The sequence below is a fragment of the Arachis hypogaea genome, chromosome 17 (genome assembly GCF_003086295.3).
Source record: "Arachis hypogaea cultivar Tifrunner chromosome 17, arahy.Tifrunner.gnm2.J5K5, whole genome shotgun sequence".
NCBI classification, from domain to species: domain Eukaryota; kingdom Viridiplantae; phylum Streptophyta; class Magnoliopsida; order Fabales; family Fabaceae; genus Arachis; species Arachis hypogaea.
The window spans coordinates 108284211-108310297 of record NC_092052.1 but is presented as its reverse complement, the minus strand read 5'-3'; the positions used below and the strand labels follow the sequence as shown (position 1 = coordinate 108310297).

At 30.7% G+C, this 26087-nt stretch overlaps 2 protein-coding genes and 1 long non-coding RNA gene across 15 annotated transcripts; all 3 read left to right on the top strand.

Annotated features, from left to right (window-relative positions):
• Positions 1-20195: 20195 nt before the first annotated feature.
• LOC112763626 (tubulin-folding cofactor A-like) lies at positions 20196-23070 on the top strand. Of its 13 annotated transcripts, XM_072223190.1 has the most exons (6): positions 20256-20580; positions 20784-21210; positions 21287-21487; positions 22037-22123; positions 22728-22833; positions 23030-23070. In XM_072223190.1, the coding sequence occupies exons 3-5, from the start codon at positions 21422-21424 to the stop codon at positions 22827-22829; spliced, it is 255 nt and encodes an 84-aa protein (XP_072079291.1). In that variant the 5' UTR covers positions 20256-20580; positions 20784-21210; positions 21287-21421; the 3' UTR covers positions 22830-22833; positions 23030-23070. The 13 variants fall into 13 exon arrangements, with proteins under 13 accessions (XP_072079297.1, XP_072079290.1, XP_072079292.1 ...); XM_072223196.1 differs by lacking the exon at positions 23030-23070 and having other exon boundaries at positions 20196-20580; positions 21287-21829; positions 22728-23005; XM_072223189.1 differs by lacking the exon at positions 23030-23070 and having other exon boundaries at positions 20198-20580; positions 22728-23005.
• LOC112766970 (uncharacterized) lies at positions 22855-24441 on the top strand. The gene is made up of 7 exons (XM_025812858.2): positions 22855-22919; positions 23007-23088; positions 23187-23306; positions 23454-23522; positions 23618-23788; positions 23871-23918; positions 24099-24441. Exons 1-7 carry the CDS (start codon positions 22855-22857, stop codon positions 24291-24293), a joined length of 750 nt encoding a protein of 249 aa, XP_025668643.2. The 3' UTR covers positions 24294-24441.
• A 119-nt stretch (positions 24442-24560) lies between these two features.
• LOC140181005 (uncharacterized) lies at positions 24561-24878 on the top strand. The gene is made up of 2 exons (XR_011875486.1): positions 24561-24696; positions 24834-24878. It is a non-coding gene; the product is annotated as an uncharacterized lncRNA (long non-coding RNA).
• Positions 24879-26087: the final 1209 nt, after the last annotated feature.

The following is a 26087-nucleotide window of genomic DNA, read 5'->3' as shown; positions in this document are numbered from 1 at the left end:
TAATTTAAAAAAATTTACGTATTTGAAACAAATTTCATACAAAACAAAAAATTATTTTCGCACAATTTTTCTACAAATTTAATATAATATTTCAAATAATTTTCATACAAAATAATTTGCTATTTAATAGATAAAAATATTTTAGAAAATAAATTGTATTCAATTTTCTTTCTATATTAAGACCATCATAATCATTTTTTTCATATTACATCATCCAAATTCTAAACACATAATAAAATCATGAAAAAGTTAATTACCATAAAAGAGTTAAAAAATTATTTATTATTAAAATACTTTTGTCCATAAATGTAATCAAACTAAAATAAGAAATAAATACTTAAACTAAAACAAAGAAAGCCTTTAAAAAGGTCAAATATCATGAATAAAATAAAATGTACTAACTAATTCACCTAAAAATTCCTTAATCTAAATCAGAAAAAACATATACTCCAAATATCAATCACATGTTATTATCACTAGAGCCTGTCCCAAGCTCATCTTCCGTAGAATCATACAAGGTTGAAGGAAGTGGGAGATTCAACTTTTTATACAAAGCATGAATTATCTTTTTAGTAGAACCAATTCTTTTCTGTTGAACTTTTAGTTGACGTCCTTGATCTTTTAACTTGTGCTCAGCATCTTTCAACTTAACCTTTTGCTCTTCATTGATCATTTCTTACTCATTTGCCTTTTCTTTCCACATGTGAAGTTCTTGCTCAATATTTAGATTGTCTTTGGATGTCTCTGAACAATTTCTGGAATCCAACTTTGAAGAGAGATTTAAACCAAAAGAACCTAAACCAAAAGCAGCTTTCTTTTTTCCCTTTGTCACAACTTCGTTCCAAACAGTATAATCATCTGATATATCTAAGCCTTCCGTAGATGCCTCAACATCTCCCTCATTATCCAAGGATAAAGCTACTTGAGAAAGTTCTGTCTTTCGCTTTTTGAATTCATCCTACAAAATCAATTCATGTTAATCGCAACTAAATATGCCATGAACAAATACTAACATATAGTAAAAATTAGCAGTTGAAAAAAACAAAAAGAAGAACAAATTAGCATCACATACAATGACTTTCTCAGATCTTTCATCAATCCAACTTTTGTCCTTTTTGGTATGGCATTTAGTATAAACCTCCTCTAGAGAAGGTTTTACTCCCGTAGCTTTCTCTTATAATATAACAGTTTTAATCGATAGGAGAGAAAAAAGAATAAGAAAACATTGCACATAATAAGAACAAGACTAAAAATAAACTATTTTTATCTTACCATTCTGCGTGCATGTTCACCCATAGATATGGAACCACCAGTATGCATGGAACTTCCAGCATTTGATGCTTGATTCACAGTATTTGCTGCTGACCAGTTCTTAAATTTTGAATCTGTAGCAAAATAATGTAATAGTTGATGCCAAACAGGTTCAGGAATATATTTTGGGTTTAGGGTTTAGGGTCTTTTGAATAATTGATTCTCTCCTGATTCATCAACGATCTTAATCAAGCACTCCCTTTAATCTAAAAAATTTGACGAATTCTTGCATTGTGTTGAGGTTCCCACATACAATTTTTCTATAAAAGAAAACAAACATATACATTGAATTACACACTATGTATAATATCAAAATAGCAAAAAAATGATAATAAATACTTACCTTAAATTCAGTAAACCACAAATCTCGCATTTGCTCACTGGCATGTCCCCAGGAAGGGCAGAATTATGAAAATTTGCTTTTAATGGCATTTGTTACATGACGAACAGCAGTACATGGATTAAACCTATAAGAAGTTCAAATAATGAGTAATTACACATGTATTCACAATAAAAACAATATAGAGAAAACGTTAAAACACAAAAGTGATTGTTGTACTTACTCATTGCCAAAAGGCACTATTTTCAAGAGCCCTTCTTGAGTGACAAGTTCACCTTCTTGAGCAATAGATTCATCTTGCTGATTTTCATCCTATGAGTGAGCATAATGTAAATTTCGTTCATTATTAGGAGCATTATCAAATGACTGAGGTTGGATAGGTGAACAGTATGGTGATTCAGCTGGTGATGGTGATGGTGATAGTGTATGATCGGCATGGAAAGATAGTAAATTTCTCTTGAATTTTTGTGGTGGCTGCGAAGAAGAGGGTGGTAATGCTGAAGGCTTTTTATATACATGTGAAGGAACTGGAGCTCGTGATTTTGTAGGTTTAGGGTGTGAAAGCTTAGTTTTGTGTGCACTAATCACCTCCTTATTACCAGACTTTTGTACTTTAATTGACAAGTGTTTTTTATTTTTTTTAGAACCTGACATCTAAAACAACAAAGATTTATAAGATTAGTAAGACATTGCATTTAAATTTCAGTAACATGTACATCATCGAAAGAATTAAAAAAATAACAATGTAAAATAATACTTAGCTGCCAAAATAATCCATGAGGATGTAAAATAAAGTACTACTATGCTTTAGTACTAAACTACTAATATATGTACACATGAGCATTTTAACAAGTTCATAGTCATAATTACAACACAGACATAATCAAACTAAATCCAACCAATAAACTATAATCACAATAATATCAATGACAATTATAATTCATAGTCAAAAACCAAAGTCAATTACATCAAATAATCACATAATACAACGCTAGGTGTTTTAGCATCAAAATTCCAGTCATAAATACCTTTTTACTCCTTTCTTCATAAGAATACATGATTATGCCGTAGTCTTCACTAAAATATGTGTGCGTATAGCTTGTTACTGACTCCTGCTTTTCTAAAGAAGCCATACAAAGAATACAATAAAAAAGTTAACAAACTTAAACAATTCAGGAAGGGTTCACAACTCTTGAGAAGCGTATAGAAGAAATAATTTAAGTAAAATGCAACTAATTGACTTTAATTAAGTTTAAGTATTGTTAAAATTAAAGTCATTTTTTTATATATATAATACTTATATTCCACTACTGCTCACAACTATTCCATTGTACAAGTGCAAATTCCATATTGAAGCCAAAGAATAATATGAAATAATGCAATCAGGAACTATTATTGCTCACAACTATATTAGATAATTCTTATCAATATTTACTACTTATATACATAGATAAACTAAGAATAATATGATGAATTCAATCAAGAAAAGAAAGTCTCATATTTATAAAAGACTATAGATTCAAAATCGGATGAATAAAGTATAAAATTATTATACGAACAACTCATGATTTGTGAATTTAATATGATTTAATTTCAAATAAATACCTAAGTGTAATATAATTTTCAAAAAATAATACGCACTTTGAATTACAAACTTAAACGCTTAAAAAGTATACACTTTTTTAACCTCTCATCTAGTTTTGTAAATTGCAACCGTCATGGTCGGTAAGTTGACTAACAAAAAGCAATTCATTAAGAAATGAAATATTTATAATGTGAATAATTTCTCAATTAATTTGCGGTTTCTCTATTAAATTACAGCGGAAAATAATTCATCAACTCAGACATTCACCTAACTGCACTTACACTGCTTTATTTTTTCTTATTCCTCTGCTATGTTTCCATGGGCTCATAAAATTCTCTTAATTTAAATTTCAGATCATTCAGAAGTGTAAGTAAAAATTACATGATTCTTTTTCTCTGTTATTATTAAGACATGAAATGTGTTTGGGAGTTATGAGGAAAGGAGAGGCAAGGTTAAGGATAAGATGAATTATATTAGGGATTAACATGGCATTTGTTTGGGAGTTTAAAATAGACTAATACTGGGTTATGAAATCTCCACTTTGAGTGAACTCTAAAAGTAATTAGATGAAAATTGTTGGGAGAAGTATAAGCCTTCTTCCCTTTCTTCTCTTAAATTAGCAATAAAGAAAGGAAATTAACAATAAACAATGAAAAAAGGAAATTAACAATGAAGAAATGAAATTTTTTATAAATAAAACTGTTTTAACAATCACTACTCACAAAAATAAGAACCTGGCAGTGACAGAGCACACACAGAGAGAAGAAGAAAACAAGGGCAATCCTACTAATTATTTATTATTTATTGCCTATAAAAGCTTCTATAAGTAAAGACCACACTGAATCATTGACTATAAAGAAAATAGCAAATTAAAGTCGCTAATTAGCTCCTTTTTCCTTTTTCAAAATCATAAAATATTAATGGATACAAGATTTATCATGCTAAACTTTTTAACAATCTTAATTGTTTCAAAGAAAGAAGGTACAATTTTAAGACTACTCTAACATATTAACATTATATATGTTAATGAATTTTTAAACTTGTTATTTAGAAGAATATTTAAGAAACAAGGATGCATTAAGATTGCTTATATACAAGGACTGTTTCTTATATTACTTTGTTCAACTTGCAGTATGATTGCTTAATGATGATCCAGGAATGAATTTGGGAACCAATAGTCATTGCTGTCTTAATAGGAACCATAGCACATACAAAAGCCAACTATAATCATTATTTTCAGTTATTAATAATAACAATTTTCTTGTTATACAGTTTAACTAGCTTCTTGTAAGAACTAACAGCAGCATATATAAATTACAATGAAGAGCGTACAGGCCTACGCATTAACCATTTCAAGAGCATTATCTTTTGAATCACGGTGCTTGTCTTCTACTGCTTTGTACTTATACCAAGAAGCACAAACTAAGTAAAACACAAAGTTGAGAACACTCATCACAGCCAATAACCAATAGAAGTAATTAAGGTTGTCTCTATTCAAGTGATTACTTGCAAGCCACAAACTAAGTAAATCACTGTTTTATATAATCATTTAAACACAATTTGATGAATGACACACAATCTACATAGATGCATTTTCTCAATCTCAGCCTCAGCATATACACACATTGAATTGCTTGGTTACTCGCAAACAAATATTGACAAATTATTAAAATTGACATTAAAAACAGAAAAATCATGCATAAATAAAAAGAAAAAAAAATACAAATCAAGCTGGCAGAGGACGCACAAAAATTAGCAACCAAATTAACAATGAACAATGCTGAGTAACAATCAAATTAACAATGAAGAAAATTAATTAACAATGAATCTGACAGAGTAACAATTACTACTCATAAAAATTAGAACCTGACAGAGGATGCATAGAGAGGAGAAGGAGGCAAGGGTAACCTAGCTAAGCACGAGGGTGGAAGTCGTCTCAGGTACAGTGTCTGAGGCTGGCGGGGGGGGGGGGGGGGGGGCGAGTTCTGAGACCGGAGGAGGTGACCACATGCAGGAGGCAGAACGGTGTGAGCAAAGCAGTGTGAGCGACTGGGGTTGTAGCCTTGAGCGCGGCGCACGAGCGTGGAGGTTGCCTGAGGTGTGAGGTCCGAGGCTTGCCTAGCGTTCGTCCCGGAAGATCAATGGCGGCCACAAGCAGGGGGCAGAGCACACAGAAGAAAGTGACCTTAGCTGTGATATGAGGAGGGAAAAGGCACTCTAAATCTGAAATCCCTGGAACCCAAATGGCGGTTTTGATTAAAAATTTTGATTTTTGGCGCAAGTAAATAAGTGGCTTTAAAATAACTACATATAATAAATTTTAAAATTAATATTATATCTAATTTTTACTATCAATTTAAAAAAAGATAAGATTATAACGAAAACATTTAAAATTAATATTATATCTAATTTTTACTTTCAAATTAAAAAAAAGATAAAATTATAACGAAAATATCTAAAAATAAGTTATGGAATATTGATTTTTAAAAGATAGATATTTTAAAAAATTATATATAATATTAATTTTAAAGTATTTGAATTAAATTATGTTTTTAAATTTTTGTTATATAATGTTGGGAATAATACATCATTCCTCCTTGAGAAAATACCTTTTACAGAGAAATAAAATAGACACAATCACAACACAAGAATTTAACGTGGAAAATCCCAATTACTGGAGAAAAAAACCACGGCCGTTGTCAAATGACAACCAAAGAATATCACTATGTGAAAATTGTTACAACACATAGACTTCTTTCTCTCTAACACTGGCACCCCAGTACACCCACACTCTCAAAACAAATATTTAACTACACTTCACAACACTCTCTAATCAAAGAGTATAGAGGAAAAGAAAAGGCATATACAAGCTTTAAGTGTTTCCGACTGGTGCAAAAAATATGGAGAACTTAGCCTCATATTTATAGCCCAGGCCACTCACTCCATTTGCTATCCTAAGCAATGTGGGACTAATTCAACCAAATCCTAACAATCTCCACCTTGATTGAAATAGTCACACATCTTCAGCTTCCATAGTCAACACCGACAATTCTTTGCTGCCATTGTCTATACTGACAATCATAGTTTAGAGAACTATCATACTCCACCATGAAAGTATACTCACTTGGAATTAGACCACTCCAAGCATTTCACCTTGGTACAGATCGAAACCTTGCTGAAAATTCATGGTGCAACTTCCAAATTGGCTTTTCCTGGAAGTTCTTCAGCCATGGACATAACTCCGCCACACACCTTGCATCTCAACGCCAACCAATGTCCGTGTGCAATTATGGACCCGATTGCCACAACTTATCCTTATCCATAGCAGTGCGGCAATACCATGAGGATACTTCTTATCTTCTAGAGAACATCATCTTCTCTCATAGAGAGAGCAATATTGCAAGTATCAGATTGAGAGTCTTTTTCTAAAACTGCATTACCTGGACAATTTCTCTTTACATGTCCAGGCTTTCCACATTTCCAGCATATTACACTCCTTCCACGATTTCCTTTTCCATAATTGTCACTTCTAGCTACAAGCGCCAAATCTGATGAAGTGCTACCCTCATTTTTCATTCTTCTTTATTCAACAATGAGCTTACTGGCAACTTCTTCAAAATTCAGAGTTTCCTTCCCATACATTAAAACAGGTTTGATATACTCATAGGAAGAAGGAAGAGACAATATGAGCCTCAGTGCCTTATCTTCATCATCAATTTTCACTCCAATTGCCTCTAATTCAGAGACAATACCATTGATAGCACTAAGATGGTCAGAGATTTTCACATTGTGATCCATGCGTAGATTATGGAATTGCTCCTTCAATGACAACCGATTTGAGATGCCCTTTGCCTGATATAACCCTTCGACTTTATCCCAAAGTTCCTTAGCTGTTTTCATTCCTTGCACATTTGCAAGAACATTCTTAGCCAAACACAGGCAAATAGCACTTGCAGCTCTCAAATCTAGTTCTTCCCATTCTTCATCCTTCATACCAGAGATCTTCTCCTTCAACGCCTTGTGCAAACCTGATTGTATCAACACATCCTTAACTTGTATTTGCCACAAGCCAAAATTGATTCTTCTATCAAATTTCTCTATTTCAAGCTTCACAGCACTTGAATATCCTGACATTGTTGCAACCGTATACTGAAATAGTATAACTCAACTGTAGACCGTGCACTAGGAAGGGTCCCCAGGAAAGAGAGGTGGGTCACAATGGACACACTTAAATACCAAGTCTTTCCTTAGCCAGAACCTTTCCAAAATGCACTCTCATAGTATCACACTGCCTTCCAGCAACAACAACAGCAACCAAAGATCAACCTCAAGCCACAGGACAAAATTTTTTTCTGATGTGGAAGGTCAGACTAGGCTGCAACCACAGAGCATACTAAGAATAAATCCCACCGAACTGTCAGACTAGGCTGCAACCACAGAGCATACTAAGAATAAATCCCACCGAACCGAAGCTCTGATACCACATGTTGGGAATAATACACCATTCCCCCTTGAGAAAATACCTTTCACAGAGAAATAAAATAGACACAATCACAACACAAGAATTTAACGTGAAAAACCCCAATTACTGGAGAAAAAAACCACGGCTGTTGTCAAATGACAACCAAAGAATATCACTATGTGAAAATTGTTACAACACATAGACTTCTTTCTCTATAACACCGACACCCCAATACACCCATACTCTCAAAGCAAATATTTAACTACACCTCACAACACTCTCTAATCAAAGAGTATAGAGGAAAAAAAAAGTCAGATACAAGCTTTAAGTGTTTCCGACTGGTGTAAAAAATATGGAGAACTTAGCCTCATATTTATAGCCTAGGCCACCCACTTTATTTGCTATCCTAAGCAATGTGGGACTAATTCAACCAAATCCTAATATATAATAATCTTAAAAATTAAATATTTAGAAGATCAACATAATTAAATACATCTTTTATATTAATGGATAAGATAGATAAGATAAGATAAGATAAGATAAGATAATTGTCTCAAATTATATAAAGAGATGTTAGAGACCCCTCAATTACATTAGTCATTCCACACACATATACTTTTTAAATATATTCTGAGGTTGGAGTATCTTTATAAGTACCCACCCCATCGTTCCAATAAGACAAATTATCTTAACTCGCAAATTTTCGATCCATCTTACAATCCGTACATAGGTAAAATTTTTTTAATATCTATCATTATGTGATTTAATGTTTATTATTATACTTTTTCATTATTAATAATTTTATTATTTACCGATTAGTTCTTTATTTAATTTATCTTGTTTAGTTGAATTAATAATTTTTAAGATAAAAAGTTATTTGTGTCTTTTTATGAAAAAAATAATAAAGAGTAAAATTGATAAAGAATAAGTTTGAATTGATTTTTAAAAAATTATCTTTTTTTATCTTTTTAAAAACATATAGGTAGTGTTTGTTTTCGGAGACACGACACAGAGACATGGACAATACATGTCTAAAAAATGTTTGAAAGTAGGGACATGGACATTGAACATATTGTCTCTGAGACAGTTTTTTATACTTTTGTGTCCACTCTTTTACGAAGGACAGTGATGGACACGGGATTTAGAAGGATGGACACAGACTTTTTTATAAATTTTATTTTTCTTTTTGTCTATAGATATTTTTTATTATTCCACTGTTACTCCTTCTTATTTTTCTTATTGCGTTGTGTTCAGAGAGGTACTTTCTTCTTCCTGGTCTTTCTTTATCTCTGCGTTCTTTCTTTCTCTTTCTTTCAGGTATTCTCTCCTTTTTGTAGAATTTTTTATTGGACTGGATAATTCCTTCCTTCTTATCGTTCTTACTTCAATACCATTTTAACCTTGTATTATATTATTTGATTTGTAATAAAAATAATAACAAAAATAATTAATCTTAAAACTTTTAAAAATATTATCAAAGGTAAAATTGATCTTTTAAAATGCTAAAAAATAATTTATAAGTTGTAATTGATTTTATATAATTTAAAGAAAAATAAGTTTTTAGATAAAAAACATTGGTTTTCTAAATAAAAATAAATTTTTTATGTGCAAAAACTATTTTTTTTCATGTAAAAACGAATTCCTTTTTAAAATTGATTTTTTATTTAAAATTAGTTTGGCTTATTAACCTAAACAAAATTTTTTATTAATCAAACTCAGATTTATTTTTTTGTTAATCTTAACCATATGTATTGCTACATATAAATATTAAATTTAAAAATAAAATAATTATATTTATAAATTTTATTTTAATATAAATATTATTATATATTTTTTTATTAAAATTTTTTGCCTCTTCAAACATTTTTTTCAAGTTCTGTCTGTACTCCTATGTCCTCTCATTTTCTATTAAATTAGTTTGTATTTGATGTAGAAAATTTGGAATTACATGACTATTTTAGTCATTTTATATAATATTTTAGTCTTGTCCATGTGTATCCAAACATAATACTGGATATTACATTAGTGACTTGTACATCGTATCCAAACACAATACACAAAGAATAATTTTTAGTGTCTCCATCTTATTGTCTCTGTCTGTCTCTATAAACAAACACAGCCATACGGATGGAATACTTTTTAAGTTTTAAATTAAATAACGTTAAAAACTTGAAACAATGAACGGTCATATTCAAAACGATGAGATTTATAATACCGGTATGATTTAGTAAGGTTCCAGTAGATCTCTTTGAGATTTTGTGATTGAACAATTTGAAAAAGTAATGTAATAAAAAAATTTAAAAAAAAATTCATATTTTTACTAATATTTAGCTAATTTAAAACAATATGGAACAGAAATAATAAATATTTTGTTAATTTTATTCTATCATAAATATTTTTATTTTATTTTTATATTAAAATAACTATTATTTTTAAATTTTAATAATTTATTTATTAGTTTATATCTATTATATACTACAAGTAACTGTCGCAAAAATGATATTAATAGATATTATATCATTATGAAAAAAATAAGTGAGTTTATAATTATTATTAAATAAAAATATAATTAATTTAAGAATAAATGAGTTTATAATTAAAATTAAAATAAATTAAGTAGAAGTAAACTATTTGATAAAATATATCTATATATATTATAATTTGCATATAAACTATTAAGACATAAATCAGCTTAGTGGCAGAGAAAGATATTTTTATTGTAAATGACAAGGGTTCGAACTCCAATTCACACATTTTGAGAAATTTTAAACTTCATACGCTACGATCGGACCGATTTTTTTTTGGATTTGATCGATTTTTTGGTTGAAGCAGTCGGTTCGATTCGATTTTAGAACTCCAATTCACACATTTTGAGAAATTTTAAACTTCAAACTTCATACGCTACGATCGGACCGATTTTTTTTTGGATTTGATCGATTTTTTGGTCGAAGCAGTCGGTTCGATTCGATTTTAATAACAATGGATAAGATCTTTGCAAGTTTATTTTTATATTTTTGTATTTTTTAAAATTTTTTTATGTTCACTGAAGTATATGTTTATAATTTTTTACATGAATTTTTATTATTCATTGTTGATATAAATTTTTTTATCATTATTATCGATATATATTTTTTTATAGAATAATATTATTATTTTATTTGATTTTGTGTAATTTTTACCTTGTGTTTTTAGAATTAGTATATATTTTATTTATTATAATCATTTTTTCATATTATAAATTTCAACACATACATTTAAGTTTTTTTCCTAAAAAATTATAGTAAAATAGTTCATTTTAATAGTATGATATACTAATTTTTTAATAGTAATTTAAATTATCGGTGAAGTGTGGTACATTTTTTTGAGATGATTTATTATTTATCAAAATATAATATTATAATTTTGTAACATTAAATTAATTATACTCATAATTGGTTATCTCATAAAAATATAATTTAATTAATCTAATTTTTAATATACTTTATATGTAGATATGGAAATTCCAGAACATCGAAAGTGGATGTACAATAGAAATTTGCCAAACTGAGGAGAATTACGACAGGAATTTGTTAATGGTGTTCGAAATTTTATTGATACAGTTACAAAACAACTTCAATTTATACTTGAAGGCGGTGTACTTAGATGTCCTTGCAACAAACATAAAAATAAGATTTTCTTAATTCCGGATGAGGTTTCATTAGATTTATATAAATATGGTTTCATGCCAAGATACTGGTGTTGGGATTCACATGGAGAGAGTCCTTTGCATTTGAATGTAGATCAAGATAATAATCAAGAAGGTACATGTTCTTCTCCGCATGCTAATGTGCCAATAAGAAATTCGTATGAATCTATGATGGTTGATACTGCTGGACCAGAATTTATGAGTCAATTTGAAGAACACATGGAGGAGCCTCCGAATGCAGAAGCTAAAAAATTTTATGATTTATTACAGTCTGCTCAGCGCCCATTATTTGAGGGATGTATTAATCATTCAGAATTATCAATGACAGTTAAAATGTTGAGTATAAAAGCTAAAGGGAATGTATCTCAATAAATCTTTGATGATTTCGTGAAAGCTATGAAAGAAGTGATGCCGAAGGATAACTTGTCTCCAATTTTTATGAAGCAAAGAAGCTAGTATCGAAACTTGGCATGGAAAGTAATAAAATTGATTGTTGCATTAATGGTTGTATGCTGTATTACAATGAGGATGATATACCAAGAAGGGAATGTAAATTTTGTCATTCTCCAAGGTATAAGATAGGTAAAAAGGGTAAACAAGTGCCTTTGAAACGAATGCATTATTTACCGCTTATACCTCGTTTAAGAAGACTTTATGCTTCAATGAACACAGCACCTCACATGCGATGGCATTTTTATCACGAGTTTAAAGGAGTTTTTGAGCATCTATCGGATTCAAAAGCAGAAAACATCCACAATTTTCTCAAGAACCACGCAATATCAGACTAGGATTATGTGCTGATGGATTCACCCCTTTTGGTCAATCTGGTAAACAATATTCATGTTGGTCAGTAATTGTCACTCCTTATAACATGCCTCCTTCTATGTGCATGAAAACTCCTTACATGTTTTTATCCATGATTATCCCTGGTCCTCGTAATCCCAAAACTCGGATTGATGTATACCTGCAGCCCTTGATTGATGAGCTAAAACTACTATGGGAAGATGGAGTTTTAACTTATGATATTCATTCCAAGTCAAATTTTGTAATGCGAGCTGCATTGTTGTAGACTATTAATGATTTTCCTGCATATAAAATATTGTCTGGATGGATGACAGCAGGCAGGCTAGCATGTCCATACTGTATGGAACGAACAAAGGTATTCCAATTAAAAAATGGGAGAAAGCCATCATGGTTTGATTGTCACAGACAATTCTTGCCAGATAATCACATGTTTAGAAGAAACAAGGATGCATTCTATAAGAATAGAATTGAGAGATCAGAACTTCCGTCAAAATTGACTGGAGAGCAAATATGGGATATAGTTCAGAATTATGATAAGATAAGTGATGTTGAGCAACTTGAGATAGAAGGATATGGAAGTATGCGTAATTGGACCAAAAGAAGCATATTTTGGGATTTGCCTTATTGGCGTCATAATTTAATCCGTCATAACCTTGATGTAATGCATATTGAGAAGAATGTATTTGATAATATATTCAATACTATCATGGACATCAAAGAGAAGACTAAAGATAATGCAAAGGCTAGAATGGATCTATCATTATACTGCAAGCGAAAAAGTTTAGAACTGCCAGAACAAAGTGGAGGTAAAATTATAAAACCTAAAGCAAATTACACATTTACTCTCCAGCAAAAGAGGGCAATATGTGAATGTGTGAAAGAGTTAAGGATGCCTGATGGATATGTTTCAAATTTAGGGAGATGTGTTGACATGAAGGAGGGCAAGTTATATGGAATGAAAAGTCATGATTGTCATATATTTATGGAACGTTTACTCCCAATCGCTTTTAGTTCATTGCCAGAGCAAATATGGAAGCCAATAACAGAGTTAAGTCAATTTTTTCGAGATTTATGCTCAACATCGTTACGAGAAGATGTTCTCAATAAGCTTGAAGAAAATATTCCAATTGTGCTATGCAAGTTAGAACATATTTTTTCTTCTGGATTTTTTGACTCAATGAAACAGCTACCTATTCATTTGCCATTTGAAGCATTACTCGGTGGTCCTGTGCAATATAGATGGATGTATCCTTTTGAGAGGTACCTTAGTCACACCTCTATATTTATTCTCAAATTTCTTTTTACTGTTTTATTAAGCCAATTATTTGTTATTTGATTTTTGTTATAATTTTTTTTACGACAGATTTCTTCATTATCTTAAGAAAAAGGTCAAGAACAAAGCACATGTTGAAGGATCTATCGTTGAATAATATCTAATTGAGGAGATTTCTCACTTTTGTGAGTACTATTTTAGCCAAACTAGCATCGACAGAAAGCAAAATGATGAGGGTGATGATTCAATGCAACCAACTTTGTCTATTTTTAATTTGCCTGATTGTTTGGCTGGTGAATGCAAAACTCGTTATTTAGATGACAAAGAATTCAGTGCAACCATGAATCATATACTAATAAACTGTGATGAAATTAAGCCATATATTGAGTGAGTATTTATCTTCCTATATATATTCTTACTATTAATTATATTTTCTTATATTAATAATTTTAATTTTTTTGAAATTCATGTACTACAGGATCTTTGTGAACTTCATACGACAAGATCGTATTACTTTAAGTGATGAACAAATTGATCAATTTATTGAAGCAGATTTTGTAAAATGATTTAAAAATTATGTAAGTCAACATGATATGATAGTCTTATTGTACACACATTTTTTGGTAGATGACATATTATATTCTAACTTATTGGTTCTTATTTAATACAGGTTCATGATCCTTTAAATAATGTGACAAATTCGAATATTTATTCCTTGGCATAGGTCCTTTGAGAATTGTTAAATGTTGGCCTATCTACAAAGTCAATGGCTTCAAGTTTCACACAAGATCTCACTCAAGTGGAAAGTCAATTCAGAATTATGGAATATGTGTCAAAGGCACAGGTTATGGTGAATATGAAAATGATTTCTATAGCCAGCTTGATGAAATTATTCAAGTTGAGTATACTGGACTACCACTAAAAAGAGTTGTACTATTTAAATGTGAATGGTTTGATCCCACGATTGGCAAAGGAACAAAGGTAAACAAAGAGTATGGAATCATACAGATTTGAAAGAATCGGCGATATGGTAAATATGATCCGTTTATCATTGCACATAAAGCAATTCAAGTATATTTTGCACCTCATCCAATGAGCAACACCAAAGAAAAAGCAGAATGGTGGTTTGTATTCAAAACTAAAGCAAGAGGTGAGATTGATATTGAAACAACAGAGGATTTTGCATATCAATAAGATGGCACAAATCAATCTAACAATCATATCTCAAATGATATTGACATTATTGTTGATTTACTGGATACAAATAGTACAAGATATGAAGAAGAAGAAGAAGAAGAAGAAGATGATGATGATGATGATGATGATGATGATGATGAGCCACTTGGGGATGAGGACGAAGATATGGATGAGGATGAGAACGAGGACGAGGACGACGACGAGAACAATGAGGATGAAGATCAAAATGAATAGTATGAAAAAGTCCACTAAGAAATGTATTTATTTGTATTTTTTTAAATTTTTAATATACCTTAATCTTATGAAAAAGTATATGACTTTTTTATTTTACGTGATTTTTTTATTATATTTTATTTTTACTTTTTTTAGAAGATTAGATATAATTTATTGAGAAAGTCTAGGAGTCAGCACTTTTATTAAAATTTGGCCAGCATTTAACCATCAAAAGAAAAATGAGTAATTCTCCAGCATTAGATGTAATCTCACACCATTAAAAACACTACTGATGGCTAATTGATGGCTACAAATCACAAAATCTGTTGGCCCTCTAGCACTCCTCTAATTTATTTTTAAGATTTTTATATATGTAATTCTTTTAGATACACTTTATCTTAAATTTGTTAAAAAATTAAATTTTGAATTATTATAACGTAAATAATTCAAAAAAATAAATTAAAAAATAATATGAGGTAACTAAAAAAATCAAAATTAAATATAAGATGGTATATAAAAATTTGTATAAGAAATTTAATATTAAATATAATAAAAGTAAAAGAATAAAAAAAATAAAAAGATAAAGTATATAAAAAAAATAAAAAGATAGAGTCTCCCAACTTTAACTAAAAAAAGTCAAATATAATATACAATGAGAGAAAAAAAAAACTAATAAAAATATAGTCAATTTAGTTCTAAAATTTAGGATTGAATATTTAAATTTTTTTATTTAGTACTGAGTACGTACTACCTGAATTAAAAGAGTTATGGTTAATAATAGATTAATTTACTAGTCTTATATTTTAATGGTTGATCTATAATGATTCAATTAATTATTTTAAGATTGTAATTTATTTCATATTTGATATTATATAAAAATAAATTATTAACTTAATAAAAAATTAAATAATTTTTTTATTTTTTAAAATATTAAAAAATTTATTTTAAAAATAAACCAACTAAATTTCATGATAGCCCCACCAAAAGTACCCATTTCGTTGGCGCTAGGCACAAAATGGCTTTCCCCACCAGAAGTTCCAATTCGTGTGCGCCCCTCTTGAGATGGCGACTAAATCCATTTCGCGGGTGCTTTGTGAACAATGGCCTTGCGCATTTTTGTAAAGCTTTTTCTGCATGCGTATTATGGGAATTAATATATTTTATTTACTTATTTATATAAAAAAGCCTGCATAAATAAGCACTAATGTGCCTATTAATCCAATTTTTAAAAATATGTATAATAATAAATAAGATGTTAATTGGTATGATCATTATTTCATATTTTGATCAAGAGGTTTTGGAATTGAAAGGTGCAAACAAAAACGGTACCTTTTTATAAGTTATATATAATTAAGGTTATTTTAGGGAAAAAAAATTTATTTTGGAATAGCAAAAATATTTGGGACAGATCATAGACTAATTTAAAATATAAATAATATTTTTATACTAAATTTTAAAAGTTTTCAATAAATATTTGAAATCTGTTTGAAAATTGATGAACTTTCAAACGAAATTTACAAATGATGCTAATTTTGTCTCAAATTTGTGGGAAAAAAATTTGTCTACTTTAAAGGGTTAGTTATAGTAAAAGCATTTAAGACTAATTATAGACAAATTTGGGATAGAATTAACATTTTTCAAAATACGTCCCAAATCCGTCTGAAGTTATTGCGCATATTCAGATGGAATACGGACGAATTATAGTTTTTGTCCAAAATGTGTCGCTAATCTGTATGAAAATTTTGGCGCCATCTAAAAAAAATTTGGTGCCAAAATTTGGAACAAAATTTAGACAAATTTAAGACAGAATATATTATTTCAATATTTCCACTAAAAATTGTTCAACATTTATCTCAAATTTGTCCGAAATGAAAAAGTCATTCAGACGGAATAAATTTCGTTTGAAATTTTCGTCCGAAAAAATCCTATTTCTAGTAGTGATATGTTCAATACTAAGTCGGTAATATATTATTAAATTTACTAATAGAATTTGGCGTCTAATAACATTCTTTGACATCTAATAGTATGAAATAATATCATTTTACTAATTAGAATAAGAGAAGAATAAAGTATAATTCCTTCCATAATTTTTGGCTCTTTGTTAATCTTTAGAATATGGTTTAATTATCAAACTCTAATTTATTACCATTATCATAATGAACTAATAAATGACTCAAAAAACTCATTTCTTTATTCATTCAATTCACTTGGATAAAATTTTATTTAGTTCAATCATTATAATCATATAACTCATGATCAAAATCTATCAAAAGTTGACGGATTTGTTATTAACTAATAATTAATTTTACAAATATATAAATTATATTCAATGTATATTCAACTAGTACAATAAGATATTATACGTCTGAAATTCTAAAATTAAAGTATAATAAATAATTAAATATTTGTTAATTATCATGATAGTCTATTATCATGATAGTCTCATATTAAAGAAAATTCTTATACTATGTTTATCATAGAAATATTCTATTGATAAATGTGTAGTAAACAAAAATTCTCAAAATAAGTTAATATAACGATTCTCTCTCTTCAAATTATTAATATCATTTTAATAATCATACAATTAAGAACAATTTAATTAAAATAAATTATAAAAAATTTATGTCTTAATATTATAATTTTTATCATAATATTAAGTCTCTAAATTTAATAAAAAATTTTATCATATTAATTATTTAGTTTAATAATACATATAATAATAACACATTATCTTATACATAATAGATTGAATTCTATTCATACTATTTATTCTCAATAACATCATCTTCCAAGATATGTATACATACCACAACACTCTTACTTTTATTCTTCACAAATTTTTTCTCTTACACAATCTTATTACTCACTTACAGGTTGCACGTAAGAAGAGACCTTATAAATGTTTAAATACTTCACTCATTCAATTTTTTTCTAATACATATAAAAAGTATCCTATATCTTTTTTTTCACTTCATTATTATCTAAGTCAAATATAAAGTCATCCGACATTCAAATTTTTTCACTTAAGTAACATTAATGGTACTAATAATCATGTATATTTTTGCTCACAAGTAATTTTCTACCAAGTTTTATCAAATTATACCTACGCATCTAGTTAGACCATATACATCTATAAATAAACTTTGATTTTTTTTTTCATGTTATGCAAAATTAATAAATTTTTAAAGTTTTCCACTATTACAATCGCAGCATGTTCACAACAACATCGTCAATGCCTTTTTTATCTATATAGACTACTACCATATAAAAATATTTCCAATTTTTTTTTTCGCTAAAAATTTATAATTCAATTTTTTATCTACAATTTTTTTATATTTTGTTCACCAACTTATCTACAGTATCGAATCATTAATCAACATTACCCAATATTATTTCCTTTACTTCTAATGTCTATAAGACCAAAAAAAAAAAAAAAAACTATTTTATTAAAACCATACTAGCCTGCTCCGGCTGGGACAAGCTACACATAGCCTGTAATTAATAAACCATCATGTTAGTAGAACGACACTATAGGTTAAGGCCTTTGTAACACTACAAAATTAAAGACTCCACCACAATTTCACAAAACAACTAGAACCATTAATATTTTTTTATTTTATATCTTAATAGACATAATAATCAAAATTTCAATCTTCTAATAAAGTGATTGGCATACCTGAAACTTTGCCTATAGTATTAATACAAAAGATAAGAAACGAAGCGAAACGAAACGAAACGTGGATGCATTATTATATTTGCTGGATTTGCTTTCTTTAATTTGTGTGGCTGAATTTAGAGTATGTAACCTATCAATCTAGTTGGAAATATAATGATAACTGCAGCGGATGCCACTAAATGGACACCTGTCCTCACACGCGCCACTCTGAGCCCACTGAATAACTTAACAAGTTAACGGATTTTGTCATCTACTATTAATTATACCACACCTCATCTTCCAATCAAAGTGTATTATTGCAACAGTTTGCATGGCTGAGTATATTTAAAACGAGGGGTATCTTTATCTTTAATAAAATGAGAAATTACTTGTTTCGAATTGGAAAATTTTGTGCTAGTCGTGTCCCTTTTCCTTGGTCACTTTTAATTCGGCATCGCACGGAAGAGCTCCAAGTGTGTGTAGTAGAAATTAAGCAACGTGATCCATTCCTTTAGGACACTGATGTCTAAATTTGAACTAACTCCCCTTTATTTAAGACATTATTATTATATTCAGTTATTAATTAATATGATGGTTACAGATATCCCCAGACTGAAGTTAAAGATGGAAAAAGAAAGACAAATAAAGGTCATTGAACAAATTATGCAAATGTGATATGATATTCAACTAATTATTATTTCCAACCAATTAACAGTGTTAATTGTCGATTAGAATTTATGAAAGAAGTGTATCAAAAAATAATTTATACAAATTGTTCTATAGCATGCTAGAACTTCAGCTTGAAATATTATTCTGACGCTCAACTTAATATCTATTCATTTTAACTATGCAACTTTATGTCATAATAACTCGGCTTTAATAAGCGGCGTATAATGTATTGTTTGTAACCGACATTTTTACGAAAAGTAACCTTAGGCTTAGTGTGTGTATATATATATATATAACTATCTTTTTTTTATTCATTTGGTCAACGTCCTCCCACACCACCATTGCGTATTGTTATTTATCGGATATAGAATAAAATAGATCCACTTCTTTTTGTTCCTACTGAATAGAATTGTTCCATTTTTCCTAAAAACCTAGAACAAATATAAATCCTTTAAAATTAATATTTATATGATAAATCACTATTAATACTATTTATTCAATATAAATACTAGTTTTATTCAATATAAATACTAGTTATTCAACAAGTTCGATCGATTCCAAACGAACAAATTCAAACTTGATTGAAAAGCATCTTTCTGATTCTTGAAGAATAGGATGGGGGCAAATTATAACCTTGTATACAACATGAAAAGACTAATATATATGAGATCCATAATTTTATCACTAAACAAAATCTAAATAGTGATTGATAATTATGTTGTTACTGTTTTTTCATTATTAGAAAATTAGTTACTACAGATGGATATTTCTGATGGATTTTATCCCACGAAAATACAGACAGAATTTGGGAGAAATTTTTTGTCGAAAAATAAAAAAATTTTTATTAGCATAAATTACAGACGAAAAAGAGAATCCGTCGATCTTTCTGTCGGAAAAATTAATTTTTTTCGTGGGAAATTGTTACAAACGGAAAATTCATCTGTAATTAAATGGACAAAAATGATGCATTTATTAAATTATTACGGATGAAAAATCAGTCTGTAATTTAAAATATTTCGTCGAAAATATTGAGTTAACCCTAATTTTATCCCTACCCTCTCGATCCATTCACACTCCACACAAATCACATGAGCTTGTTCCACTCTCCGTCACCGAGTTGCTTCTTCTCTCCATCGCACCAGCTTCTTCCGCCGCTGTCGCCGCCGCTCGCCTCGCAGGATCTCTCTTTGTCATCCCTTGCGTCGCACGAGCTCCCTCCGCCGCTGCTCTCGTCGCGTCTGCAGCGATTCGTGAAACTCATCTCAACTCGGTGGTTATTGTTGAATGGCGAAGCTTGAAGCGAAGCTCGGAATGATAGTTGACTCCGTTGGTAACTTCTTCTCCGGCAAAGACCAACTTCTCTGGTGTGACCCTGACATCGTCGCTGTAAGCCTTTTCTTTTTCTCGATTCTATTTTCTTCATTCAGAATTGATATCAACTTGTGATTTCTTGTTATCTATTGGTCGTGATTTTAGTCTTCTGATTCAATCTGCTTTATTGTCAATTATCTCTGTTTCCATCTCAATGTGTTCCTGTCCTAAAAAATTGGAATAAAAAACACAGAATAAACGATTTGAATTGAAATCAGATAGAAGAAGGGAGAGCAGTTGTGGTGTTGCAGTCTCCTGGAGCTGGTATCGGAAGTGAGCTGTGGTATCAGAGGTGGTGGTGATGTTGGCGGCGATGAAGGATGAGAGGAGGAGGAGGAGGAGGAGGAGGGGGATCGAAGCGGGAAGGGAGTGATTTGGAGAAATCGAGGTTGTTAGGGGAAGGGCGCCTCCTCCTTGGCTTGGTACCAAGAAAGGAAGGGAAGTTCCATTGCTCCTCAGCTGCGATCGCGTTCTCAACTGACACTCTGAGATGCGTTGTTGAAGAAGTAGGCACAGTCTTTGTCTTCTTCAATGGAGGCTTCTTCAGCTGGTTCTGCTTCTGCTTTGAACCTCCGTCATCATCCCTACTGTTGTCTCGCATTCTTCACCGATGCCTGGGATCTACGATGGACTTCTTCAATTAGTGTAAGAAATCGTACTACACCAGTTTCTGCTATATTTTAATCTGCTCTTATATTTAGTAATGTAGTGAGGTTTCTAGGATCTTGCACAGAAGGTGTTTGTGGATTTGACGAGATGGTGGCAGGGAAGGAGAGGAAGTATTACATGCTTAGTGGGAAAGGGGGTGTGGGAAAAACAAGCTGTGCTACCTCCCTTGCAGTGAGATTTGCAAATCATGGGCACCCCCACTATGGTGGTTTCAACTGACCCTGCTCACTCCTTAAGCAACTCTTTTGCTCAGGTACCTAACGAGACCAAGAAAAATCTCTTGATTGTTTAGTTTAGTAGCTCTTCAATATAGATAAAACTTCAGAAGTGTAATGCTACAATCTCGTTAGTAGTTCTTCAATATGGATAAAACTTCACTGCAATAAGTCCACTTATAATATTGCATGAATTAATAAGAATCATATCCAATGGTAAAATAAGCAAGGTTTGAGATAAATAAATTTAGAGCTATAGTAATTCCAGCATTCAAGTATCTACTCTATTAGTATCTTATGAGAAGAAAGTTGAGAGAGAAACTGCAAAAACTGTTGACATGAAGGAGAAGGGTGCTGACCCTTATGATCTCAAGCAGCAGGTATCTAATTTCAATTTATCTATTTATGTAAAAATAATATGTGATTATTTTTAAATATAGTTATTATTAGATTGAAGTTTTTAAATTGTACATCTTAGTAGGGTGTGGATTTGCCTCCGTAATTGTTTTTGGAAAATCACTAAGGTCAGTGATGATATGGTGAATAATGATTGCAAGTTTTGTTTGTTGACTTGATACTTTGGATAGAAAAATGTGCTGGCTGAGTCTAGGATGATGATTCCTGATTTCCACAAGCGCCTTAAGGCCACACTTGTGGATTTAAAAGGAGCATTGGTAATGTACATTTTCTTATTTTCTTTTTCCATGGTTATTAACTTATGCCTTAGTTTTGTGCTGTTTTCTCATGTTGCAAACATTTTACATGCTTTTCATTTCATGCCTTGGATTTTTGTTTCCAATGGATGATGGTATTGGTACCCATTAATGATGTTATGAGTTGGGTTAACTTTGAGTTTATCAGTGTGGCATTTGTTGATTTGATTCCTGTGTGTCGCTTTATTTTTCTTCATCAAATCATAATCTCAATGTGATAAACAACTTATTTATTTTATTACTGGAAGATTGAGGCACTGCTTTGATTGGTACTCTGCTAAAAAATTTTATAACTAAAAATATTTTTCAAAATGTATTAAACTGAAATATAGAAGTTGACAACTAAAGAGAAATCTATCTTTCGTTCTCTTAAGCAAGCCAATGAAGGTTCATTTATTTATTTGAAATAATTTGTACTTATTTCTTCATTATGTTTGATCTATATTTTTGTTTTGTTTTCTCTATTTTCAAATAGCAAGTCCAAGTTGCGTATATGCTTAAAATTGAGTCTATATGTTATGCTTCTGATTCATGGCATGTGGGCCATTTTTATGTCCTCTTTCAGGCTGAGCTAGAGGAATCAAATGAGAAGGAAGGTCCTGAAATCGATGATGCTCGAAACACCATTGCTGAAGTTGAGAAAGTAGTTAGAACTACTGAAGCTTAGCTAGGTAGTTTAACCACTACTTTTGATGGTAGAAATTGAACTTGTATTACATAGCTTCCATCTCACAGAAACAACCATACATGGGAATAGGTTATGAAACTTGTTTAACAAGATTTAATCTTCTCTAGTTATGTGCTGTTGAACATTTGAAAATGAATGAATATGATCTTCTATAAGCCTCATATCCAGCATTCCTGCAGGAGACACAGAGTTTGCTAAAGATGCTGTCTTTGGCTACAAATCTTCGAATCTGCGTGATGTAAAAGCCTCTTTGTTCCTTTTTATTACTGGATTGTGCTGACTTTTTTTTTTATGTTGGCATAGAATAAATTTTTTAAAAGATATTTATCCAATTAGTGGGTAGAAGAGAAGACTGGTGGTCGAATACCTGCATCCACTGTTGCTTCTGTTTCCATTGAACTTTTGAGGAAAGGAGGACCAGATGCAGTTTGCCAGCATCTATACAGTCTAAAAAAGGTATACAGAAATTGATAATGCACTTTAGTTTCTACATTCTTAAGTTATAAGAAGAAAATCAGTGACTTGACTTTGTCTTGTTAGAATATTATGAATTAGTGTGTGTCTATTACCAATCCCCTTACTATGTTTCTATTGTAAAAGCAGGGTTCAGCATGTGTAGTTAATGCAACTAGTGAAAGAGACATGGCTGTATTTGCACTTGAAATGATCAAGGTAGAATTTTATTCATGTTAATTGTATTTATTTGGCCCTTTTGCATGATTGTTTACATATGTTAATGCTACTTTGTTGTTTTGTCCTGTTAATAGGCAGAATTGATGGAAAAACACTTCTTATGTCGTACTGCTGCTAGTTTTGTTTCTTCTCGAATTGGAATTATCTCGAGGCCCCCAATATTGCCAAAGGATCTAGGAATTACTAGAGAAAGGAATGGTAGTTTGATAGTTGTGGGATCATATGTTCCAAAAACAACAAAGCAGGTGAAAAATGAAATTTTGATAAATTACTCAAATCAAGTCTCCTTGGCATACCCATTTTGTGCTCATGCAAGTTTATCCACAGGTTGAAGAACTTAAATTACAGTGTGGTCATTTCTTGAAAAGCATTGAGGTGATTGACATCTTAAATTTTCTTTTTGCCATTTTATTATGAATCCATCATTGTTTCTTTCATGGTGTAACTTATATATATTTTTGTTAACTTTTATCAGAGGCATTAGCTTTGTGCCTAACAAAAATACTTTCTTTTCAAAATTATTTTTTCAATCTAATATGATCTTTTTTGAAATAGGTCTCAGTTGAAAAACTTGCAATGAGGCCTGTCGAGGAGCGGGAGGAGGAAGTCAGTCGAGCAGCTGAAATAGCAGATGCATACCTTAAAGCTCATAAAGACACCCTTATAATGACCAGCCAGAATCTCATAACTGGAAAAAGTTTATCTTTCTCCATTTTATTTTTCTTTATCTTCTCTCCACCTCAATTATAGGCATAGAATTAGAGAAAAAGAGAAAATATATTATGACATTATTAGTAAAATTATCTTTAATAATACCGTAGCCTAATTCACTTGTTTTCCAATTAGGTCAGGTTCTATTGTTACTAATACAATCCCAAGCCTACTATTAAATTATTAATAATCCTGACTCTATCAGCTTTCTATGTCATCCTAAGATAGTTTACCGTTGTTCTTCATCTGAACTTCTAAATAACCACAGCAAAGTGCTTTTAAATGTTAGAAATATAATTTCATGTCCATCAATCTAATCATCTACTTTATTTTCAAATGTGCAGTTGCCTCTGAAAGTTTGGACATTAATTTTAAAGTGAGCTCTGCTTTAGTGGAAATAGTGAAAAGAATAATTACAAAACCTCGCTATATACTCGCAAAGGTACATGTTTAAAGGACCTAGTCAACCTGCATTTTGGTATGAAAAATTTCATATTCCTTTTTTCCTTGTCTATTTTCCTTTCATATTCCAAAATAGGCACTACACTCATATGAGCTTCTCAATGTATTATCTCTTAGATATTTGATTTGTTTGACACAAAGCACAATGGGATACTTGGTTTCGAAGAGTTTGCTCGTGCTCTCTCAGTTTTTCAGTTTGCATATCAACATTAGAGTTCTTATAGTAGTTCACTTGGATCACCAGTTTGTCCTTTTTATTGCTCCTATTCTGGTTTCATGGTAACATACCAGTTATTATTCCTTTGAATAATTCATTAATTAATTCATTAATAAGCATTTTGTTGTGTTAGTTGTTCATGATGAGTTACTGTGGGGAGCTGCATGGCTTTTCAGAGTAACAAATACTGTCACTTTCTTGAAGGTATGTATGTCTTTCTAATAATAATATCCCAATAGATTTTAGATATCTAATTTTCAAGATTTTTAAAATTAATGTTTAATTTTTTTAAGTTATATTAATAGGGGTAGCAACGGGGCGGGTAGGGGCGGATTTTTGCTCTACCCTACCCCGACCCCGCCTGACAAAAAACCGGCATAAAACCCGCCTCGCCCTACCCGCGGGTAGTAAAATGTTAAACCCTAACCCGCCCCTGCGGGTACCCGCCCCGCCCCTACCCGCCCCTATAATTATTAAATTCAACAAATAAAATAAAATTTTAAAAATTATATAACTACCATTTACATACATAACATAAATTAAAGTAAAAATTTATATATGATATAATATTATTAATCATTTTACTAATTATTTTATATATGTTACATATATTATATATTAAAAATATATATATTTATATATATATTATATATACCGGGGCGGGTAGGGGCGGATTTAACCTAAACCCGACCCCGCCCCGCCCCGCCCAAGAACCCGCCCCGTTAAAACCCGCCCCGATGCGGGGGCGGGTAATTACCCGCCCCAAGCGGGTAGGAGCGGGGTGGGTACCCGCAGGTTCGGGTAGTGTTGCCACCCCTATATATTAAACAGGTAAATAAAGCTGTACACTTGGTTCCTATGGACCAACTACAAGCCGCACTTGACATGCTCACAATATGGATGCAAGGAAAATTAAATTAAGTGGATTAAATTAAGTGAAGCCCTCGTCACAAAATTATTCCAAATAAAAATAAATTTATAAATGATTATCTCTTGTATGTTAAAAATATATACTAATGATGTTGGACTATTTAGAAGAGATTACTAAATGTCTTTGTTCTTGATATATTGTCAAAATTAAACATCATGTTTGATTTTATTGCTAATATCAAATATTAGTTATTTTGAAATACTGAATATTTAGATATAAGTTA